Genomic DNA, 21,839 nt, shown 5'->3' with positions numbered 1-21,839 from the left:
TTACCTTGAGAAAAATCTCAATACCACAAAACTGAAAAACCATCCTACTTTTGCTTACTTTATCATTGAAGCTTTATTCTAGGTTGGGATGGAACAGATCATACTCTGTTATTTAATGTGAGAAAATGTGACAAAATTCCCTTATATCTCCTTTTGTAGATACTTTACAGATTAAAAGAAAGGTTTCAACTTTCCTTGAGACAAGATAAAGAAAAAAACCAGGTGATCCACCTATCACCCATTGTACTACAGCCAGCACAGTCTGAGGTGAAGTCAGTCCACAGCATGGTCCAACCTGAGCAGGCCCCAAAGGTGCTGAACGTTGTTGTGGACCCCCAAGGCCGATGCACGCCTGAGATCAAAGCTACCACCTCTACCTCTGTCTGTCCTTCTCCTTTCAAAATGAAGCCCATTGGACTTCAAGAGAGGTAAGACTGTGTTCTGTATCCCTCTACTTGTGGCTTCTTACAATTTTTTAAGAGTGTTCATTAACTAAATAAAAAAAGACCTAGAAATGATTGACATAATTGGGTAGAATCATTCACCAATGGACACCAGGATGAAGTAGTATTTCTTGTCTCCCAAAATAATATAGCTGTGTTATATTTAATGTTTCAGGTACCTCTGATTCTGTTAAGCTTGTATAGACCCAAGCATAGTCCATCTTCAGCTACAAGGCATTTTCTATTACAATTTATTGAGTCCTTATTGAGGTTCACTGACCTCACATGATGCTATCTTGTTTAATTGTCATCAAGCTCTGGTAGGTAGAGGGATTGAGAAAGAACTCAGAGTGTTTCCTGCAAATATCCACATTATTTGGAGTCAGATAGAAGGAGACTAAATCACAAATTAATTTTATACAAAGTTTTACCTCTGCTTTTTTAACCACAACAAACATTCAATATGAAGGCCCATGAAATTATTTTTGGTCCCTTACCTGCCTTTGTAATTTATTATACATGATATGCACTTTATACCGATATATTTCCATTTAAAGCAAATCCCATACAAGAAAAGTATAATATACAAAATGCATAAATGAGGGACTAATTTTTTGCTTCCCAAAAACATTAAGTAAAGTTTTTTCATGGTGTGCCTTAAAATAGTGTCATTTTTATATTTAAAACATGATTTGTATTATATACAACATAGAACACCAAGGTAGCAGGGGAAGTAAGACTTCCCAAAGTACAGTTCTAGGTTCTTTCTCCTCTTATTTTACTATGTCTCCATTTTCTTTCATTGTCTTTTTTGTTATCTTAGGTTTTTAGGTCACACATATAAATTATATGCAAATAGTATATATATACTTGCAAATATATATTCAAATAGTTATGGTTTACACACACACACGCACACACACACATGCACACACATGCATACAACCTTCAGAAAATATAGTTTGGGATTTTAAGAACTGCAGAAGATAAAACTGACCATTCAAAATTCTTTGAAAGTGTTGTCAAAGAACAATGGATAACATGAAAAGAAAAGGATTTGTTAATCTTCAAAGGCCCTTAAAGGGTGAGCACTTTGACCCCACAATGATCAAGTCATTCTTACCTGCTCCTTCAAAATATCTGCTGGTTTCCTGATGGACCGCTGTGTGGGCATCTATGTGATGTTTCCTTACTTGGATACCCTATTTATCTCTAAGATTAAGTGTGGAAAGGTAGACAAGAAGGGAATTTTCTCCCTCAGACTAACTATGAGAAGGAACTGGATTCTAGACCCAGACCTGTCATTCCTGAATTAGGTGGCCTCACTTGAGTCATTCACCTATTTTCACTTTTCTTCTTCTAAACTATGAGAGGGTTAAAGTTGATTTTGTAGCTTCCTTCTGGTTCTTTTATTCTTGTTACCCAAATGATTTTTGTGCATTTGTGTTTGCTTCAAAGAAAAACCTCAAAGCAGAGATCTGAGCATCAATGGTGAACCAAGGGCAAGGTGGCAAGAAAGGTCTACCTGGATGCAGGCAATATCTATAATAAAGATATCTATAATAAAGAATATAATAAGACTGACTGAATGTAAGACTAATTGTTATTATCACCATGCACTACCACTTCTAAGCAAGGTCATTATAAAATCATATGGGGGAGTAGCTGTTGCCAGCATCCTGCCCTCTGTAGATCACTGCTAGGCATGTTGGAATTTCAAGGAGCATAAGGTTGAATATATGTTCATTCATCTAATTGAAGTAAATGTTTGAGAAGAGAAAATATGTTGATAGTATCCTACTCATCTCTGTGGTCCACATGGGGGTTCTACAGAGCAAGTGCGTAATTCATGTTAAGTAGATTTTCCATCTCCTAAACTACAAACTTCCCTGCATTCCCTCCTTCCACCTCCCACTTCCTTCCACCTCAGAGTAGGAGAAACTTATTCTCTCCACAAGAGGTCCAGGTCATTCCCCTCAGCCCTAGTGACCTACTCTATCAATTTTCCTTTTCTGCCTTCAACTGTACTCTGTTTGCTAATGCAATCCCCTTAGCATAGAAATAGGTTATCTTTTGTATCAAAGAAACTCAACCCAATTCCTCCTCTGGTTCTTGGTTTTTTCATTCTTTCTTCAGTGTCTTTAAAAAACAGTGAGTATATTTGTCACCTTATTGGTCTTCAACCTTCCATCCTTGCTATTTCATTCCTATACTATTATCATTGGTCTTATTACCAAATCCAAAGCACATGTTTTATTTATTTTCCCATCTAGCACTAATGACTACCGCCTTTTTTCACTTCTCTCCTCCTTTGCCCTCAATACATCATTTTTCTGGTTCTTGGGAGGCTACCTTCAGCTTCCCCCACAGACTCCCTTCACACCTTAACTTCAGATTTTCATCCTGTGTCCTCTTCTCTCCTCTGTGCGTAATCTAACCCACAGCCACTTCTCTTACTACCTCTTAGCACCAATGATTCTTAAAGAAATACTCCAGCTCAAATCTACCTCTCTGCTGAGACCCAGACCCATATTCCAACTCTGAACAGGACATCTCCATCCTGATTTTACTTAAACACTACAAATTTAAAACATTCAGAAATAGAACTCAAGACTTTCCTCATCAAATTGTTTCTCTTCTCACTCTTTTTTTGTAACCCTGAATCCTAGCAATATCCTCAGCTTCTCCTCATTCCTCTTTTCCCTCCCCATACAACCAAACATTATGAAGACCTGGCACCTTTCTCCAAGTGGTCCCTTCTGCCAAACGCCCGTACAGCTGAGAACAGGATCTCCCCATTTCTCCTAACCAGTCTCCTACTTCAAATTCCATTCCATTCTCTTCTAGTCCACAAAATAGACCTCTCAAGCAGTGGTTTTCCAAATTATATTTGAGAATTCCTCTCTTTATAAAATTCTTCAGGGTTTCTACATTGCCTTCTGGAAGAAATGGATGATTCCTAAGAAGGGATTAGGAGATCCTTTCTGATCTGGCCTTTGCCAGCCTCTGTTCACACCTATTTCTTGCTAAACATCCTCTTATACCCATCCTGCTACTTGTACCTTCTTTCAAGCACCATGCTCTGCTTTTTTAAGCCTAAGAATGAGTACTTGTCTGTACCTGTCTTTCTTCTCTCTACCTGTGCTTCCTCTTGAAAAATACCACCGATATAGTGAACATGAATCTGGGTCTACAAATCAAGGAGATAAGAAACATGATTTTATTTTTCTGTAACACAGTTTAAGATTTTGTCTAGATACTGTTTCAATTAAATGGTAGAAACAATCTCAACCCTTTTCTGATTCACCTACCCCCTACTTTTGGTTCCCTAGAGTTATATCTGTATTTTAAGGGATTTTCTCAACATGAAGAGTAAGGGCCTCATCTGCCTTGATTTCATCTATGTGAACTGCCGTCTGCTAAAATTCAATTATGTCCTTGATCTTCATAAGTACACCCAGGACACCCCCACATTGTTCCTTGTTATTCATGTAGCCCCTTCATTTCCAGTTGTTGCTTCATCCTCTTCCCTCTTTCTTCCCCTCTATGTCCAAGTCACTCTTGGATGCCCAAAACATCTCACTGCTTTACCCCAAATGGAAGCACAGGAAACACTGGGTATGTCTAAGACTCCACCCCCCAATAACACCTTCCAGCCACTTCTCATGACTCTATCAAGGATCAGGGTCCTTCCACTGAAGGGCCCCCATTTTCCAGGGCTCGGCCATGAAGGATATAGAGTCTGGTATCTGCACTCAGGAAGCAACTCCTTTAACACCACAGACCTTTCCTCAGGCCTTGAGAACAGAAGACCTTGCTCTTCCTTATTTCACTTTTGACCTTATCAGACATCCACACCATGAGAAGGGTCCTTCCACTGAGGGCCTGGCCTTTAGAACTCCAAAGTTCATTACAGGACTCAAATGTCTTTGCTTTCTGTTCTCAGATTTCCTCCCAAAGTCAATAAAACACCCAACAGTATAACAACCTGAATACAGTAAAGGTCCAAAGGTGAGGGATAGGAGTAGGAATACAAGGAGGGAAATTCAAGCATCACCTCCTCTTGGAAATCACAGGAGACTCCCTTTACTTCCTTCCCCTTCTTCCTCTAGTCCCTATTCTTCCTTCAGCCCAACACTGATTCAGCCCAACACTGATTCTCTTCCGCTCCCCTCTGTTGCATTCCTATGTATAAAGTATTTATATCACTTCTTGGGTATCTTAAATTTTGGTTAACTAATTTCTCTTAGCCAGTAGACTCTAAGCTTCTTGAGGGCATTTATATGATTTGATTGTCTCTTTATGTCTTACATATAGAACATAATTCCTGAATAGTAGGAGCTCCAGGAAATAAATGCTTGAATGAATGAATGAATGAATGAATGAATGAATGACTGTTATCATGACTAATTCTCAGTTCGACTCCCAATAGTTATATAGAAACAATTTGCTTATTCCACCATCCCTTCTTGTTCTATTCTCACTTCCTTTTTCTGCCATAATTCCCTGCCAAGATGGCATCATGAAGAGTTTTAAGAGTAATAAAATATAAAGAATGTACAGTGTCCTATGCAGTCAGAAAATTTTTCCAGCAGTTTTAAGTTTTAAAACTTATTTACTCATATGTGTTCTAATGGTGCCTTTAAAATAGCTTCATGTTTTACAGCCCTCCATCTCTTGATCCTGGAGTGAAGTAATAATCTTCTGTTTATTGCATAAAAGTGTCTGGCTTCATTGAAATCACCATGAGACCATAAAGGCTGTATTATGAGTCACTTGTCCCAAAAATCTTTTGGATCATGCCATATAAATCTTTCATCCCTAACGGAAAGAATCTATTACTTTCATATTATTAATGATAGAATACAATTTTGAAATGAAAACAAAAAAAAAAGAAGACATAGAGATTAAATGCATATGCTTAATTGAGTACAAAGAATATACCCTGAAAATTATGACGTTTAAAGAATCTTATAAGGGGAGGGACAGAACAGTTTTCTTCTTTTTCTCCCTATTTCCAACTTGTCACCAAATCATATTGATTCTAACTCCTCCAACTTTCTTATTATTGATTCTCTCTTTCTATAATCATCACCCTGGGTCCGGCGCTCATTAATTCATGATTAAATTGTTATGTCTTATGATTATAAAAATGATATTATGACTAATATATGTTATGTTTTTCACAGATATTACCTTATTTCATCTTACATGCCCACATCAAATTATCACATCTCCTATTCAATAATTTTCAGGTTTATTACACTTGCATTATCTTAGTTTCCTGTGTAAAAATTCTCAGTAGCTGCCCTTTGCCTACAGGATAAAGTGTAGACCATCTTATTGGGTCTTAGAGGTCCTACATTATTGACCGTGATTGTTTGCTGCAAATTCATGTACCACTACATCCCATAATGGACCTTCCGTTCCATCCAGTCTGCTCTCATCCCCAACCTCCTCAGAGTGCTATCCACATTTGTGCCTTTGTTTACCTGGTCCCCTCTGTCTACCTATCTCATCTCCAGAGCCCAACACAAAACTTGACTGTGCAACCTATTTGTGCCCACAATTGATTTAGAACACCTATAAATCCTCATATATACCACTCTTCTAGCAGTGATTTTAATTAAAGAATCATTCAGAAGGGACCTGAAGCTGGTTTTAAGTGCTTTGTCCTATCCCTTAACCAGATTGTAAGAATCTTAAAAATAGTACTGTGGCTCAAGATACTCTTATGTCACTTATGGTTCTTGTAATCCTAGAACATAAAGAACACTTTAAGAATAGTATGGCAGCCGGTCTTGGTGGCTCAACCTGTAATCCCGCACCTTTGGGAGGCTGAGGTGAGTGGATTGCCTGAGCGGTTCTAGACCCACCTGGGCAGACGAGACCTCATCTCTACAATAAATCAAAAAATCAGCCAGGCGTGGTAGCACGCACCTGTAGTTCCAGCTACATGGAAGGCTGAGGCGGAAGGATCACCGGAGCCCAGCAGGTCGAGGCTGCGGTGGCCGGGAGCAGCCACTGCACTCCAGTCTGGGCAACAGAGTGAGACTCCAACTCAAAAAAAAAAAAAAAGAATAGTGTGGCATTCATTAATTTTCCTTTACATCTAGAGATTTCATATATTTCTAAAGAATCTTCCATAAGAACAAATAGCTTAATAGCAAACTATAAAGCTGAGTCTCCATGCTAATATTACTGCTAACATTTATTAAATAAGTGACTCAGATCAACTAAGTCCTCAGTAGTATAGTTTTTCCAATCTAAAAAATAATATCTGTCCCATCTGACCTCAAAGGATATTGCAAAATTAACAATAGAAAATGCATGATGTCTTTGAGAAGGAAAAGAAAATCTAGTATTCTTTTTTGTTTTTGTTCTCTGATTCCATTTCACAAGCCTATACTAGGTCAGTTATATTTTTAAACTCAGAAAAGTTGAAACTTTTTTACTACTGAATTAATACAGTTAAACCTGCCATATGATGTCATATTTTTCAACTGTCAATTGACATAGTTTTGCTTATCCAATCTGTAAATATACATTTATATATATAATTGATAAATATATACTTATAAATTGGTCCTTAAATGTTATCTAACAAATAAAAGTAGCAAATTAACCTATTCTAGTCCAACGAATGAATTTATTTCCCACAGTGAGTCCAGGGATTAGAAAGATAAATCCAAATGCTATCTGTAGTTATACTACTTACATATACAATTTGGAACCTGTTTGATCACCAGTAATGAGAAAACTAGCATTGTGCCTTACGCAGCTCTTGTGACAGTTAAGCTAGATGACACATGTCACAGGGCTGGCACAGCGTGAGGCCATAGTTAGCTCATGTTTCCTTTCTTTTGTCCCATCTCTTTCTCCCCAAATCCCCCACTGATCACTCACAAGGAAACTGCACAGGCTGGGTTTCAAATGCCCAGTAAAAGAGGATTCCCATTCAAACCATAAAAAGTACTTTTCTTCAGTAGGAAGACAGAGAACTTATAAATCTGAAAGTTTCTGCAGATTTCCCCTTTAGGCTACTGTGTAACTAATGGCCAACAGGCAAATTGGATATGTTCCCATGGATTCTCATTTTTCTTACTAGAAGTGAAAACTGAGCAAGGACAGTTAGAGAACTCTTCAGAGAGGAATGGGGGAACTTGTAAGGTAGCATTCTCTGTCCTGACTTTATTTTTCCGTGATCAGTGAATGGGCCAGTAGGAATATGGCAGGATTGGGGGTTTTCTTCTATCACAACTGAGGCCTCCATAGGACCCTGAGGGTTACTGATAACCAATGAATAAACATTCCCTAACTTTCTTAAGCTGTACCACAGTGTGGTTGACTTTGGTATCCATAGGTACTACGCAAATGACAGAATGCCCAGGTATGTGAGTCTAAAGAATTTCTTAAAGGTTGCAACCTAGTTGATTTCTATTAGAGCTAGAAATTTGTCTGCAGTGGTGGAAGCAATGAAAAGACAGGTCTTGCCAAGAAAACTTTGAGCATTCTATACCCAAACTCAAAGTCTTTGCTTACTGCCACTTTTCCCAGCAAGGTAGAATGCCTTTACTTCTGTCCCCTGCTCCTCCTAGTGGAGCTACTATTTCGATGCTCAAAAATTTTTACTTGGAAAATTCTTAATTGTTTCTACACTGATGTCCCTTCGGGACAGCTGAGTAAAGGGAAGGTTATACATAGAACAGATATGACTTTAGTTGACAAAACTACTCTGAAAATTAAAATATATATTCATGAAATAGATTCATTGATGGAAATGGATCCAGCATTTTCTGTCAAATGAAACTGAGGCCCAGAATCCTCTCATGGGTCTTAGGTGAGGTTTTGTAAAACTGTAGCCTGAGACAAGGATTCTTGTTACAAGTGATACGTTGGGAAGATGCTCTCAGGAGAAGCCTATGAGGCAGTCAGGGCAGAGTTAAGAGGAGGACAAGCATAGAGGTAATGCCAGCTGCCTTCTACCCTCAGCCTGATCTCACAGGGAGCTTCTGAGCATGAGTGGCCCCTCGTGGACCACTGTCTCACCTTGAGGCAAAGTGACTGGGCCTCTGTCCCCTCATGCCAACCAACCATTGACTTCAGGCCACCATCAACAGCCAACACTCCAGGAAGCGGGGAAGGAGAAGATGGGGCACCAGCCTGGAAAAGGTGGGCCAGGTGAGGCACCAGCAGAACTACTCTGCTTGCCAAAGGTTGCAGTATCAGTTGCAGCAGAACCAAGTTTACACTCCAGGTTTCCTTGATCTTCCGAGCTATTATACACATATAACACATAGCCTCCTCCAAGTAAACGTCACTTGTTCTACTGGAACCTGTGATCTAGCACCATGAAACATAGGCCATCAACCATGGCTCAGCTTGACAATATGGGGTGTCATAAGCATAACATATAACAAACAGACATGTAGAAGCCAATTCTAATTTAACTCCAAGTAGCAATGACAACTCAACGAGACTTCATGACCCTTTTCATGCATTCTCTCATTTCATCCTCACAAGGGACCTATTATCCTTTCCTTACAGTGAGGAAAGTAACGCTCAGAGAGTTTAAGGTCCAGCCCAAATTTTTGTTGTTGTTGTTGAGTTGGGGTCTCACTCCGTTGCTCAGACTGGAATGCAGTGGCACAATCATGGCTCACAACAGCCTCAGCCTCCTGGGCTCAGGCGATCCTTCCGCCTCAGCCTCCTGAGTAGGTAGGACTACAGTTGCACCACAACACCCAACTCTTTTTTTTTTTCCTGTGGAGACGAGGTATCACTATGCTGCTCAGGCTAGTCTCGAACTCCTGAGCTCAAGCAATCCTCTCACCTTGGCCTGCCAAAGTGCTGGGATTATAGGTATGAGTCACTGCACCAGGCCCCAAATAACTTAAGAGTAAGTTACTAGGAGTGAGAGGATGACCAATAAAATTAGAACCCAAACAGTGTGGCTCCAGAGGTTGTACTCCTAACAAACTCAAAATTGACACCCTTTGGAGGCATGCGGAGAGGCAGGGTACATTCCTATGGTCTATGGAAAATAACTTTTAAAATAAATTACAAATCAATATATTAAACACATAGGTATATTATGGAGTGCCACACTCTTACTCCGCTCAGCAAACTTTATGCTTGGCTTTCAGAATATTCTTCAGATTTTAACTCAAGCAAGATGCAATTTAGTGAGGTAGATTAAAAACACTCAAGGCGGATAACCATTTCATTGCCACTCTAGAAGCACACTGTCCATTCCTCGGTTTTTTCTTGAATCTGGTCACCCCCACTCTAGAGGCCCAGTGGTAATCTGATGTAAAGGACCGGGAAGATGGTGAACACTAATATGGTAAAGAAGGTGAAATGAAGGTGAGGCAAGACAAAAATCCAGAAAACTCAAAGTCAAAAATTGCTTTTGAAGGATATGGTGTGGCCCTCATCTCTGTACTGTCCCAACTGTCTGCATAACAATTTGCCCACTTCACTATGTTTATAATGAACAGTCGAGGTGGCAGGACCAGCAGAGAAACCTGTGCCTGTACCCCTCTACCAAGCCATTGCCCGTGCTGTGGGAATAGAAGGACAAATACTAACGAATGGACTGGACACTAGCCTACCACACACTAACCACCGTGCTTGCTAATATCTTCCTGCAGGCAGTCTTCACAGCATCCCTTGAGACAGGCACTATTTCCATGCCTTTCTTGCAGGTAAACTAACAGAGACTTCGAGAGATTAAATAATCTCACTATCACTATTAGTTAGAGATTCAAATCTAGACAGTCTCGTTAAAAAATCCACATGTAAACTACATTCTCTTTCTAGATGACACAGATGATAAAACTTTAGCCTTCTATTATTTATTTTAATCATATTTTTATAGCATACTTTTGTGGGGATGTCGGAGATGGGGAAGACACTGACTGGCAACACACACAAGTCCTCCATTAACAATGAACCTCAAGCTATTTTCCTCTTTATTTGTAGGAGAGACATGATAGCATTTTTATGTAGATGAGTTGGTGCTCAAAAGTTTTAGGAAAATAATCTTTAAAGGATTTCTTTAGTTTAAAAAAGATAAAATCCTACAAGAACAAAGAAAAAGGAAGCAAAAGCTCTGAAATGTGACTAAAAAATAATGGCAAGTCATGAAACAAAAATGTAACTGTATTAAATGAAAGAAATGGCAGCAGATGCAACTCAGGGAGAGTAGAACAGGAGCCAACCCATTTTTTTTTTTTTTTGAGTTGGAGTTTTACTTTGTCACTCAGACTGGAAAGCAGTGGCTGCTTCCGGTCACCGCAGCCTCGACCTGCTGGGCTCCAGCGATCCTTCCATTCAGCCTTCTGAGTAGCTGGAATTACAGGTGTGTGCTACCACGCCCAGCTTATTTTTGATTTATTGTAGAGATGAGGTCTCGCCAAGTTGCCCAGGCAGTTCTCGAATCCACGGGCTCAGGCAGTCCACTCACCTCCCCAAAGGCTATATTTTTAAAGAATTAAAAATAGAAGAGTTCTGCTTAAGGAGGTAAAAATTGGCCATCGGTTATTGGCAAGCAGAGGCTTGGACTAGCTTCTCTCCAAGCAGACCCTGAAATGTTGGAGCCTCGGTGGCTGAATGAATCCCAAGAGTGCAGACCTGGAAGTGGCTCTAATAGCAATCACTGCAATTGCTCCTTTCCTTTCCCGCCATCCCTTTCACCACTTGAACTCCTGGCTGAGCGACAGGAGTAAGCCCCATAGAGTCCTCTCACTGCTGTGCCTGCCCCTAGAGCACCTCTCACACAGGATGCCTCGCCCTGAGGGTCAAATGAAGGAACTTCCCAGCACTTCCATACCTCCACCTTCAACAACCCTCAGCTTGCAACCTGATCCAGGACACTGCTCCCAGCTTCCCGGGGTAGTCTCCATTTACACTCCTACCACAGGGGCAAAATCCAATTACCTTGGGAACTCTTATGGCCATTTGGTGGGGTAGGACCTATTTTTAGAGGGACTGATGCTCGCTTCTCCAAGCTGAGTAGCATTAGCATTTCTATAAAGTTTTTGTTGTCCTAACCCTAAAGAAGAGGTGATTGTGGTATAATATTTTGAGATGTGTGTTCTCTGATTCTTCTACATGTGATCAAATTGTTGCTAAATCCCTATTCAGAAGAATCCTTTTCCTGATAGAATCCTTAGTCTAAGTAGGGATTCTAAGAAACAAGTGGAATTTTAAACCCACTTTATCAATAATGAGAGTAAAAATGATTAAGTGCTCAAATTAGAGTTTTGCTTTGGAGAGTACTAAGTGCAGTGCTTTTTAAAAATGAGACTTGAAGTCTTTGCTAGGGGACCATGTTCCAGATCTTGATGTACAGGTTGACAGAACTAGGTGAAATGCCCTGTTTTGTAGAAGCATTTTAATGAGGGCAGGCACAGACAATTCCCAGCGTATGCTTCGCTTCCTATTTTGAGAGAGACTGGCTCTGAATCTCAGATACTGTGTCAGGAGGTTTCTCCTTGCAGGCAGACACAATTGTCTTGGGAGTTATTTGAACGTGTCGTAAAACTTTATAGATGGCCTGAACGTTGTTTTCTATGAAGTGAGACACCACTCCGCTCTCATCAGATTTGCCCAGATATTAGTCCATGACCTCGAGAGCAGAACTGTGAAAAATCACAGATCACTCATGGCAGGTGACTTGAGCAAAATTAATTTATTTTTCTACTGATGGAGGGTTTTTTCTCTGTAACAACAAAAAAAAAAATCTTTGAACTTAATTATATAAATACAAAATTGTTTTTCTCTAAATATTATAAAGATGACTTTAAAGTGTCATTCCCATTTAGCAGCACAGCATGATTATCTGGGCATAATTTAAACATGGAGAGAGGGCTGTGATCTCAGATTTGTTCTGACACTGGCCTAGACGAAAGCCATCTATTGTAGAATATGGAAATAGTACCCTCTAGTGGATAAATGCATGTTGACTTGATTATTAGCCAGGCTCACCTGGGAAAAAGAAAGCTGAATCTTGTTTTTGTAAAATAATAATGAGCCATAATGACTTTAATGTCCTCTCTTACAAGTGAGGCATAATCTCTGTTGCAAGATCCCTTAGGAAAAAAGGTCTCAGTGTAGTGATGATGGAGTTGTAACTTGAGAAATGATAAATTGGTGTGAACACTCAATATGCTTTCTAATGATGCTTGGCATTCCATCGTTTTAATTTCTCACTGACTCCACAAGTGATTTTTAAGGACAATGTTTTAAGTGAAGTTATTATTGTCTAATAATGTCTGATAATATATAAATGTATTCAGTGGCCTTTTTTTTTTCTAAATTAGGGATTTAAATACAAGCCTCAACGGTTCTTCCCTTTTCCAAGCCCTCGCCATGTTGCCTGCCTTACTTCTCATTCCTGCCCCCCTTTGTCCTCTTGTTTCTCATTTCTCTGCATGGTGGTGTCTCTAGCACAAATGCCTGACACATACTACATGTTCCGTAAATACTTGTTAAATCTCAGTATGAAAAAGGAACAAGTTCTTGGACATCAGGTTAATTTTGTAGAAAGAAATGCTTAAATAAAAATAGATGGTCCTCATCATCCCCCCCACCCCCCACCCTGCCCCAAAGACAGAAGTCTCCAGTCTTGGCAGGGTACCTAGCCTCATTAGTCACCAAGAGTGGGGCGACTTGGAGCTGTGCTCTCTGCATGTCCTCAAGGATGCCACGCCATACCCTGGAGCTCTGGAGAGGAAGGAACTTATAAACCACTCATTTCCCCTGCTCTGAAAATGATCTTTTGAATAATTAGTTTCACTCTTTTGTTCTATTTGCTGTTGAATTTTAGCTCCTATGTTAGCATATTGTTGATAAATCCCTATTCAGAAGAATTCTTTTCCTGATAGAATCCTTAGTCTAAGTAGGGATTCTAAGAAACAAGTTGGAATTTTAAACCCACTTTAATCAATAATGAGGGTAAAAATGATTAACTGAGCCGGGCTTGGTGGCTCAGCCTGTAATCCCGTGCCTTTGGGAGGCTGAGGTGAATGGATTGCCTGAGCCCGCGGGTTCGAGACCCGCCTGGGCAGCGAGACCTCATCTCTACAATAAATCAAAAATCAGCCAGGCGTGGTAAGCGCATGCCTGTAATTCCGGCTACTCGGAAGGCTGAGGCGGAAGGATCGCCGGAGCCCAGCAGGCGAGGCTGCGGTGGCTGGGAGCGGCCACTGCACTCCAGTCTGGGCGACAGAGTGAGACTCCAACTCAAAAAAAAAATGATTAACTGCTAAAAGACCTACAACAGTGAACACGTTAAAAGTATGGCAAAGACCCATTTTGCTTGAAGGAACATACCTCAAACAAGGGTCCTTTACCACATCAGTCTCTAGTGGGTTTGCAACACTAGTGCTCTCCTTAATTCCCTTCCCCCATTCCATATTCAGAAGAACCACAGGCCTATAGGATTAAACTACCTCTCCTCCCCTTCCCTGACCCCACAAATAACTGTCACATGTTAATGTGTGTTCACCCATGCATACACACACACACACACACACAGAATCTCCTGAAAGCTCATTCATTTTTATTTTCCTGCTTCCCAGTTCCATGCACAAAGTAGAGGCTCTTGAAATACTGAATGAATGATATTCATCTATTTCAGTCCTTAAATTACCAATTCGTTCTAGAATGTCCAGGGACAAAGAAAAATTCTCACTTTCCACCTCACAGTTGCTTAAATTCTCCAGCCACTTTAGGCAACCAGAGTTTTTTTTTTTTTTTTTTTTTTTTTTTTGAGTCGGAGTCTCACTCTGTCGCCCAGACTGGAGTGCAGTGGCCGCTCCCGACCACCGCAGCCTCGACCTGCTGGGCTCCGGTGATCCTTCCGCTTCAGACTTCCGAGTAGCCGGAACTACAGGCGCGCCCTACCACGCCCGGCTGATTTTTTGATTGATTGTAGAGATGAGGTCTCGCTGCCCAGGCGGGTCTCGAACCCGCGGGCTCAGGCAATCCCCTCACCTCAGCCTCCCAAAGGCGTGGGATTACAGGCTGAGCCACCGAGCCTGGCGCAACCAGAGTTTTTAAGATCTATGGTCTCTCTGCTCTTGTTTAATGTATATGCCTTGTAAAATTAAAAGGACATTATCCTGAGCCTGTTATTATAGCACAAGTATGCACCAAGACACTTAGGCAAGAACAAATCATGCAGTTGAATGATTCCATATTTGCCAAAGAATGGTCTAGAAATCTAGATACAGGTTTCAAATGAGAAGGTTGAAAAATTCTCTGGGCAACACTTGAAGGGCTTTGGACATTCTGTAGAGCTTTGTAAGGGGACTATCCTTGCCTGTACTTTCTTAGCTATGCATTTTAAAACTCCAACATTCTTTTTTTTCCTCAAGTACTCATGAAATTTTTGCAGATGAAATTTTTGTCATCCAACTTCCTGATCCAAGTGATCATACTGATCTTGACCATGGTAATAACGACTTGATTTGCCATCACTGTTTGACAGAAGAGAACTTATTGCACTTTTAAAACCAGAATTTAAAGTGTATTATATCAGCTTTAAACATGTGTTATTGTTCATTCTATCCTCATAATTCATGGAATGTTAAAGTATTGGGGACAAAAGTTAATAGAAAAAAAAAATTAATAAGCACAGCTCCTAGGCTGGGTGCACTGGCTCCTGCCTGTGATCCCAGCACTTTGGGAAACCAAAGTGGAAGGATTGCTTGAGACCAGGTGTTTGAGCCCAACCTGGAAAACATAGTGAGACTTCACCTCTACAAAAAAATGAAAAATAAATTTAAAAGTTCCAGACTGGGCAACATAGCAACACCTTGTGTCTCTACCCCTCCCCCTAAAAAAAAATCAAAAAAAGTAGCTGGGTTTAGTGTTGTGTGCTTCTAGTCCCAGTTACTTGTGGGGCTGAGGCAGAATGATCACCTGAGCTCGGGAGTTCGTAGCTGCAGAGAGCAGTGGTCATGCCACGCACTCCAGCCTGGGCAACAAAGTGAGACTCCAACCAAAAAGAAGAAGAAAAAGAAGAAGAAAGTGCTCCTATTCTAGCCAAAAGCTGTATAAAGAAAAAGAGAGCTTAGGTGCTAGGAAAATTCAGGGTAGTATGAATCTACTTCCAGCTGAATGGGTGAGAGTAAAAGAAAGAAAGTGATAAAGCATGATGTATACATTAGGTGTGGGGAGAAATGCTTATGTATTTTATTGGAGAGATTAAGACTAAGTACTTCATTGATAAATATTTTGGAAGCATGTTCACGGATACTATAAAAGTAATTGCCTCCTCTATTAAATGAAAAATCCTAAGAGCAGTCAGGGACATCCTCCATAAATACTAAGGAAAAGGGCTGACCTGAACATTTCTAATTTAAATAGATTATTTCATATGTGACCTGTAGGTGGCGTGCTGAAACAACAGTATGCCATAGATGTAAAATTCTAGGCCTGTGTGTTAACAGAAATTCTCAAGTTTGACTTTACAGCATCTAGAATGATTCCAGTGAAATCTAGTGTGGGGAAGGGTGTCTCATGAAATCCTCAACATGGTGTCAACAATCGTCTTCTTTGAATTATTATTTTTTTATTTTATGTCATCCACTAGTTTTATACCCCCAAGGTGGGGAAGGGGGTATGAAAAAAATCAAATGACATTGAATGTCAAGATCCTAAAAACATTAATAACAAGTAAAATAATTAAAACATGACTTAAACACAATTATTTGATCCCACAAGTGTTTTTTCCTAAATCATGATTCCTCATAGGAAACTAAATTGTAAGCTACTTGGGGGTAAGGAGCATGTCTTTTTTATTATCATTATTATTGTTGTCATATTAATATATTTTATTGCCTATCAAGGTGCCTTGGGCACATTTGACCTTAATAAATGCTTAGTCCTTTCCCTCATTCTTACGTGCTGTTCACACTGTTGATAACAGTGGTTATGGTAGGCATAGGCACAGTCTGGAAGTAGGTCATAATATTTTAGAACTAGGGTCTTCTTGAAAAGCCAAAAGAACAGCATTTTAGAGTTGAGAGGAAACTTAGAGCAGCAGTTCCCAAACCTAATTTAATATAGACCCCCTAGGGAAACTTTGTATATTTTCTAGATATTTCTATAGAAATAAAATTTCTAGATAGAAAAATTCTAGCCTTCAATCTAGAAATTCAGCCTCAACAGCTCTGGTCCAGGGCTGAGGAGAGAGAGAGAGAGACAGACAGATAGATCGTCGGCAGGCAGGCAGGCAGACAGACAGATGATAGATAGATCAGTCATGGTGGCTAATGCATGTAATCCTAGCATTTTGGGAGGCCAAGGCGAGAGGATTGCTTGAACCCAGCAGTTTGAGATAAGGCAAAGGAGGTAACATAACAACTCATCTTTACAATAAAAAAAATTAACCGGCTGTGGTGGCTGGTACCTGTAGTCTCAGCTACTTGGAAGACTGAAGCAAAAGGATTGCTTGAACCCAGGAGGCTAAGGCTGCAGTGAGCCATGATAATGCCACTGCATTCCAGCCTGGGCAACAGAGTAATACTTCAACTTAAAAAAAATGGTAGATAGATGTAGATTTAGCTATATGGAGATAGCCCAACTCTCTATATAGTCTATATTCATGCCCATATATATTTAACATATTAAATATATATAAAATGTATATGTTTAAATACATGCATGTTTAAATGCATATATTTAAATGCCCATGTGTACTTAAATATATTTAAATAATGATATATTTCTATATCTATATTTAAATTATCTCCCTCTGGGCATTCTGATAGTGGTCCTGGTCAGATTCCAGGGATGTCACCACAACGATACAGCCGTTGGCAGAGCCCCTGCTGTGAACACAGTGGCCATACTCTTTATCAGAAGCAGATTTCTAGAACTGAAACAACTCATAGATTGCAAGTCTGGAAGCTTTTCTAAAATTAGTTTCATGTTTGGCCCCACAGTACCCCACCAGTTCTTACCTACTCAATTACACTGGGTTCCTATGGCTGGAGTCACTACTAAAATTACTAAGGTCACAGGTTGTTGGTGCTAGATGGTAATCTCCTTAGTGTTTTAAAGACAAAGAATGGAGAAAAAACTTTAAAAGTTGGCTAACTTGTTTACAGAGAACTGTAAAACTTATGGGAGCCATCTCTCAGTACAGGTCAAAAATTCAAAGTTCAAGATGCTCCAAATTCAAAACTGTCTGAACATCAGCATGATGCTCAAAGGAAATGCTCATTGTAGCATTTTGGATTGGGGATTTTGGGATAGGGATGCTCAACCAGTATATAAATAATGCAAATATGCAAAAACTGAAAAAGTTCAAAATCCATAACACTTATGATCCCAAACCTTTGCAATAAGGGATACTCAACCTGTGTTGGGTTATTCAGTGATAGAGTTGTAGCCGGATTCATGACTTGCTGTGGATTGTCCTGCATTTTGATAAATTAATGTTCTTCAACTATGCTCCAACGGGCCTTAGGGGAAAGGTGGGCTGAGGGGACCTGCGCCCTTCTCCAACGCCTCAGTGAGCCAAGCTCTGAGTAGACATGTTCTGTTTATTAGCCTTGCCAGTGATATTTTCTTCTCTTTCTTAACCAAGGACTCCCAGATTTGAAAAGAGTTTGAAGGCCACCAATATAATTGTTTCCTCAGATAGGCTGCTCGAGCTAAACATATTCAGGTGGAATCATAGACCTTAGGGTGAATACGGGTCACATGATGTTCTGGTACACATGTCTTTCTCATGCTTTCGAAGTTTGTGCCCAGTTTGGAAGCATTTTCTGTGAGATCCTTTTAGTCTGATTCTTCCTTATCAGTACAGCAATGTGACTAGACAGGATTCTATCCCACCTATCTACCACTCCCCTCAGTGCACCTGAGACATCTTCAGAGTTTCCTAGGGCTGTTTATAACTCATATGCATTTAAAAATTCTTCTAAAAAGCTGCTACAAACTCCCAGACACATTTTCACTGGCCACTTGGAGAACATGTTCACAATACAAAAGTGACTAATAGCTTCTTTTGTAAATTTTTATTTGATCATTTTTATAAATTAATTCTCATATGTACATTTATGCTTACAAGTTCATTAATCCTGGTTTTTGAATCCTTATAACCCATCCCAAAGGTTGTGTTTTACCTTATCTTTACAATTAAAATCCTCAATCACTTTTTCTGGGAAGTACTACACTTTTATTGTGTAGTACCACAGAGAATGCAAACATTTTATTGTGTAGTTCCCAGAGAATGCAAGCAATGTTTAGCAAAAAACTCTGAGCTCTCTAGACAAGGTGGCATGGAGACAGTCAGACTATGTGAGTCCCGGGGTGAGTGACTAAGTGTATGGACAATTTTGCATATGTGTCTGTGAGTAACTGGGCGTGTGAGTAGCTGAGAGCAGACTCCAGAGCAAGTGGCCAAGGCTCTCCTGATAAAGCAGCTGGTGCTGCAGCTGCTCTGCTTGGTCCTAGCACTTCCCGGGGTGCAGAAGCTGAGCATCATTTTTTAAAATCAGCAAAGCCCTTCCCAGGAAGAAGCTGCCAGGAGTGACTGCCAGCTCCAGGCTCTGCCTTACCACTGCAGCGCCCGGCCAGACATTGGTATCAAGGGCAGCAGAAGGAACACAGTGAGGAAGCCAGAAGCAGAGCCCTATTGGAGAAGATGAAACAGGAACCCTGCCACCATCTTGAAAACCGGGAAGAGAAGTGCTCCCGCTTGCTAACCATGGAGCGACAGACCCAATCTCTGTGACCACTGGATTAACTACTCAGGGGCTGATGGTGACTCAGAGGGAATATCCTGAAAACACAAACTTTGGAGGGACAGGGTGAGTGCTGAGTCTCAGGTGCCCATCCCCTACCCAGGTCCAGCCGTGGGACAAAGGAAGAGACCAGAAAAGGATGAGGAAGACGCCTGGAAAAGATCAGTGGTGAGTCCAGGACTGACCCAACCCCTGCTCCCCAGCAATTCCCTGAACGTCAGACCCACACGGCTGGGGCACGACTGCGAGAGACCAACACCAAGTGGAGCCTGGACATTAGCAGCGATAGGAGAACTCTACTCCAGGATAAACCTGGCTGGGGCACCCCCTGCCTATACCTGAGGAAGAGACAATCCCGCACCTCCCCACTGGACAAGATCCCCCTGACCATACAAGAGTGGGAGAGGAGGACTAAAGCCCCACCCACCTCCACCACACCTCCTCCTCTGTCCCTAGACCGCACACTGGGGAGATTGTGAATGAGGCCCCACAAGAGGCAGTAGAGGGGCTTACCGGTGAGCCACTGAGAGGAACAATTACAGAATCTGCCACAAGAGGGCGCTTAGTGCTCAGAATTTCTTTTTTAAATTTTTTTCTTTTGTGCGCGTGTGTGAATGTGTTGATCATTCCATTTGTATTCCACCTCTTTTTTCTCTTTTTCTTTTTTCTTTCTTCTTTCGTTTTTTGTTTTCTGTTTATGTGTATATGAGAATGATTGAGTGTTCATCTTTCAGGGTTTTTTTTAGTTTAATGTTGATGTGAATGTATGTGTGAGGGTTCGATTTGTATTCCCCCCTTTTTTCTCTTTTTTTCTTCTCCTTTCATTTTGTGTCAAGCATGTGTGTGTGTATGTTCAGTTTTTCTGTATTTGGGGGGATTTTTTGTTTATTTTTCGTGTGTGTGTGTGTGTGTGTGTGTGTGTGTGTGTGTGTGTGTGTTTTATTGTTTTTTGCTTTGGTTTCTGCTTTTCTTTTTGTGTTTTTTTGGTTTGTTTGTTTGCTTGTTGTAATTATTTGTATCCATCTTACTTCATTCTACTTTTCTCTGTTTTCCTCATTATTGTTACTTTATCTTGGACTCGGGGGGTACACTTGTGTACCCATTGCATCATAATATAGAGTGGTGGTGGGGAGTGGGTCTCAGGGAATCCGTACCCCAGTGAGTAAACATTGTGATTTGCAAGTAGTTTCTGAATCCTAGCTCCCCATCCTCCACCTTATTCGACTCTTAAAACCACAAGAGACAGCAAAACTTCCCACCCTCAGCCCTGTTTCAAAATAGAACAAATACAGAGCCCTGATCAAGGAAGAATAGAGGGCTAAGCAAACATCAGAAGTGAAAGCCCTTCCCACTGCAACTGAATAACAGAACCAAAGAGAAATACAATGCCAGACATTGTACACATTGAATGATACATGTTGCATTAATTATATATATAATTCTGAATAACAGAGCCAAAGAGAAATACAATGCCAGACATTGTACACATTGAATGATATATGTTACATTAATTATATATATAATTCTGAATAACAGAACCAAAGAGAAATACAAGGCCAGACATTGTACACATTGAATGATACATGTTACATAAATAATAATTAATGTACACGAATTAATGTACACAATGAAATACAATGGCATCTTCCCATCTTCCACCTTATGCGACTCTCAAACTACAAGAGACAGCAAAGCTTCCCACCCCCAGCCCTGTTTCAAAATCGAACAAATTCAGAGCCCTGATCAGGGAAGAATAGAAGACTAAGCAAACATCAGAAGTGAAAGTCCTTCCCACTGAAACTGAATTTGTGTATGAGGAAAAATCAATGGAAAAACAAAGGTAATTTCCAGTGTACCAAAGAGACAATGCCTGAAAAATCAGACCTCAGAGGCCAAACAATGGAAGTCACCAACAACTGGCCCCAGAATACAACAAGGATCAGGGAATGGACAGAAAGAGTTACTAAGACTCAAGAAAGACTAGATGTAACACCGAGAAAGCTTGTAAAAAAGATTTTGGCCATACAAAACTTCATCCAGGAAATAAAAAACAAGATGACAAGCATGAAAAGCAGAATTAATCAAGCAGAAGAAAGAATCTCAGAGTTTGAAGACCAAAACATGGAACTAACCAGATCTATTAAAAAACATAGAAAGAAAACCCAGAAAGAAAAACCATGCAATTGTATCAAGAGGCCAAACCTATGTCTGATTGGTATCCCAGAAGAAGAAAGTGAAAGGGAGAACACCTTAGAGTAAGTATTCCAGGAAGCTATCCAAGAAAACTTTCCCCATCTCACCAGAGATGTGACCATCTAAACAAGAGATACAAAGAACCCCCACAAGACATCAAATAAGAAGAGCAACCCCTAGACACATAGTAATTCACCTACACAAAGTAATTATAAATGAAAAAAATCCTAAAGTCAGTGAGAGAGAAAGGTCAGACTACCTACAGGGAAGACTAATCAGAATAGCAGGAGATCTATCAGCAGAAACACTGCAAGCTGGAAGGGATTGGAGTCCAGTTTTTAAAGTCCTCAAAGATAAACAATTTCAACCAAGAATTTCCTACCCAGTCAAGCTCAGCTTCATCAGTGATAGAGAATTAAAATCCTTCCCAGACATC

General features: G+C 40.3%; 1 protein-coding gene across 1 annotated transcript in view; it reads left to right on the top strand.

The window, feature by feature from the left end:
• LOC103270852 (receptor-type tyrosine-protein phosphatase R) overlaps positions 1-19,392 on the top strand; it is a 57,738-nt gene extending 38,346 nt beyond the window's left edge. The window contains exons 5-6 of the mRNA XM_008068355.2: positions 160-428; positions 19,314-19,392. Of these exons, the coding sequence (XP_008066546.2) occupies positions 160-428; positions 19,314-19,353 (309 nt within the window). The 3' untranslated portion in view covers positions 19,354-19,392. The remainder of the gene's footprint in view (positions 1-159; positions 429-19,313) is intronic.
• The last annotated feature ends 2,447 nt before the right edge of the window (positions 19,393-21,839 follow it).

The sequence above is a fragment of the Carlito syrichta genome, unplaced genomic scaffold (genome assembly GCF_000164805.1).
Source record: "Carlito syrichta isolate Samal-C Ts95f unplaced genomic scaffold, Tarsius_syrichta-2.0.1 Scaffold310483, whole genome shotgun sequence".
NCBI classification, from domain to species: Eukaryota; Metazoa; Chordata; class Mammalia; order Primates; family Tarsiidae; genus Carlito; species Carlito syrichta.
The sequence above is the reverse complement of the archived record's forward strand: the minus strand, read 5'-3'. Positions and strand labels throughout refer to the sequence as shown.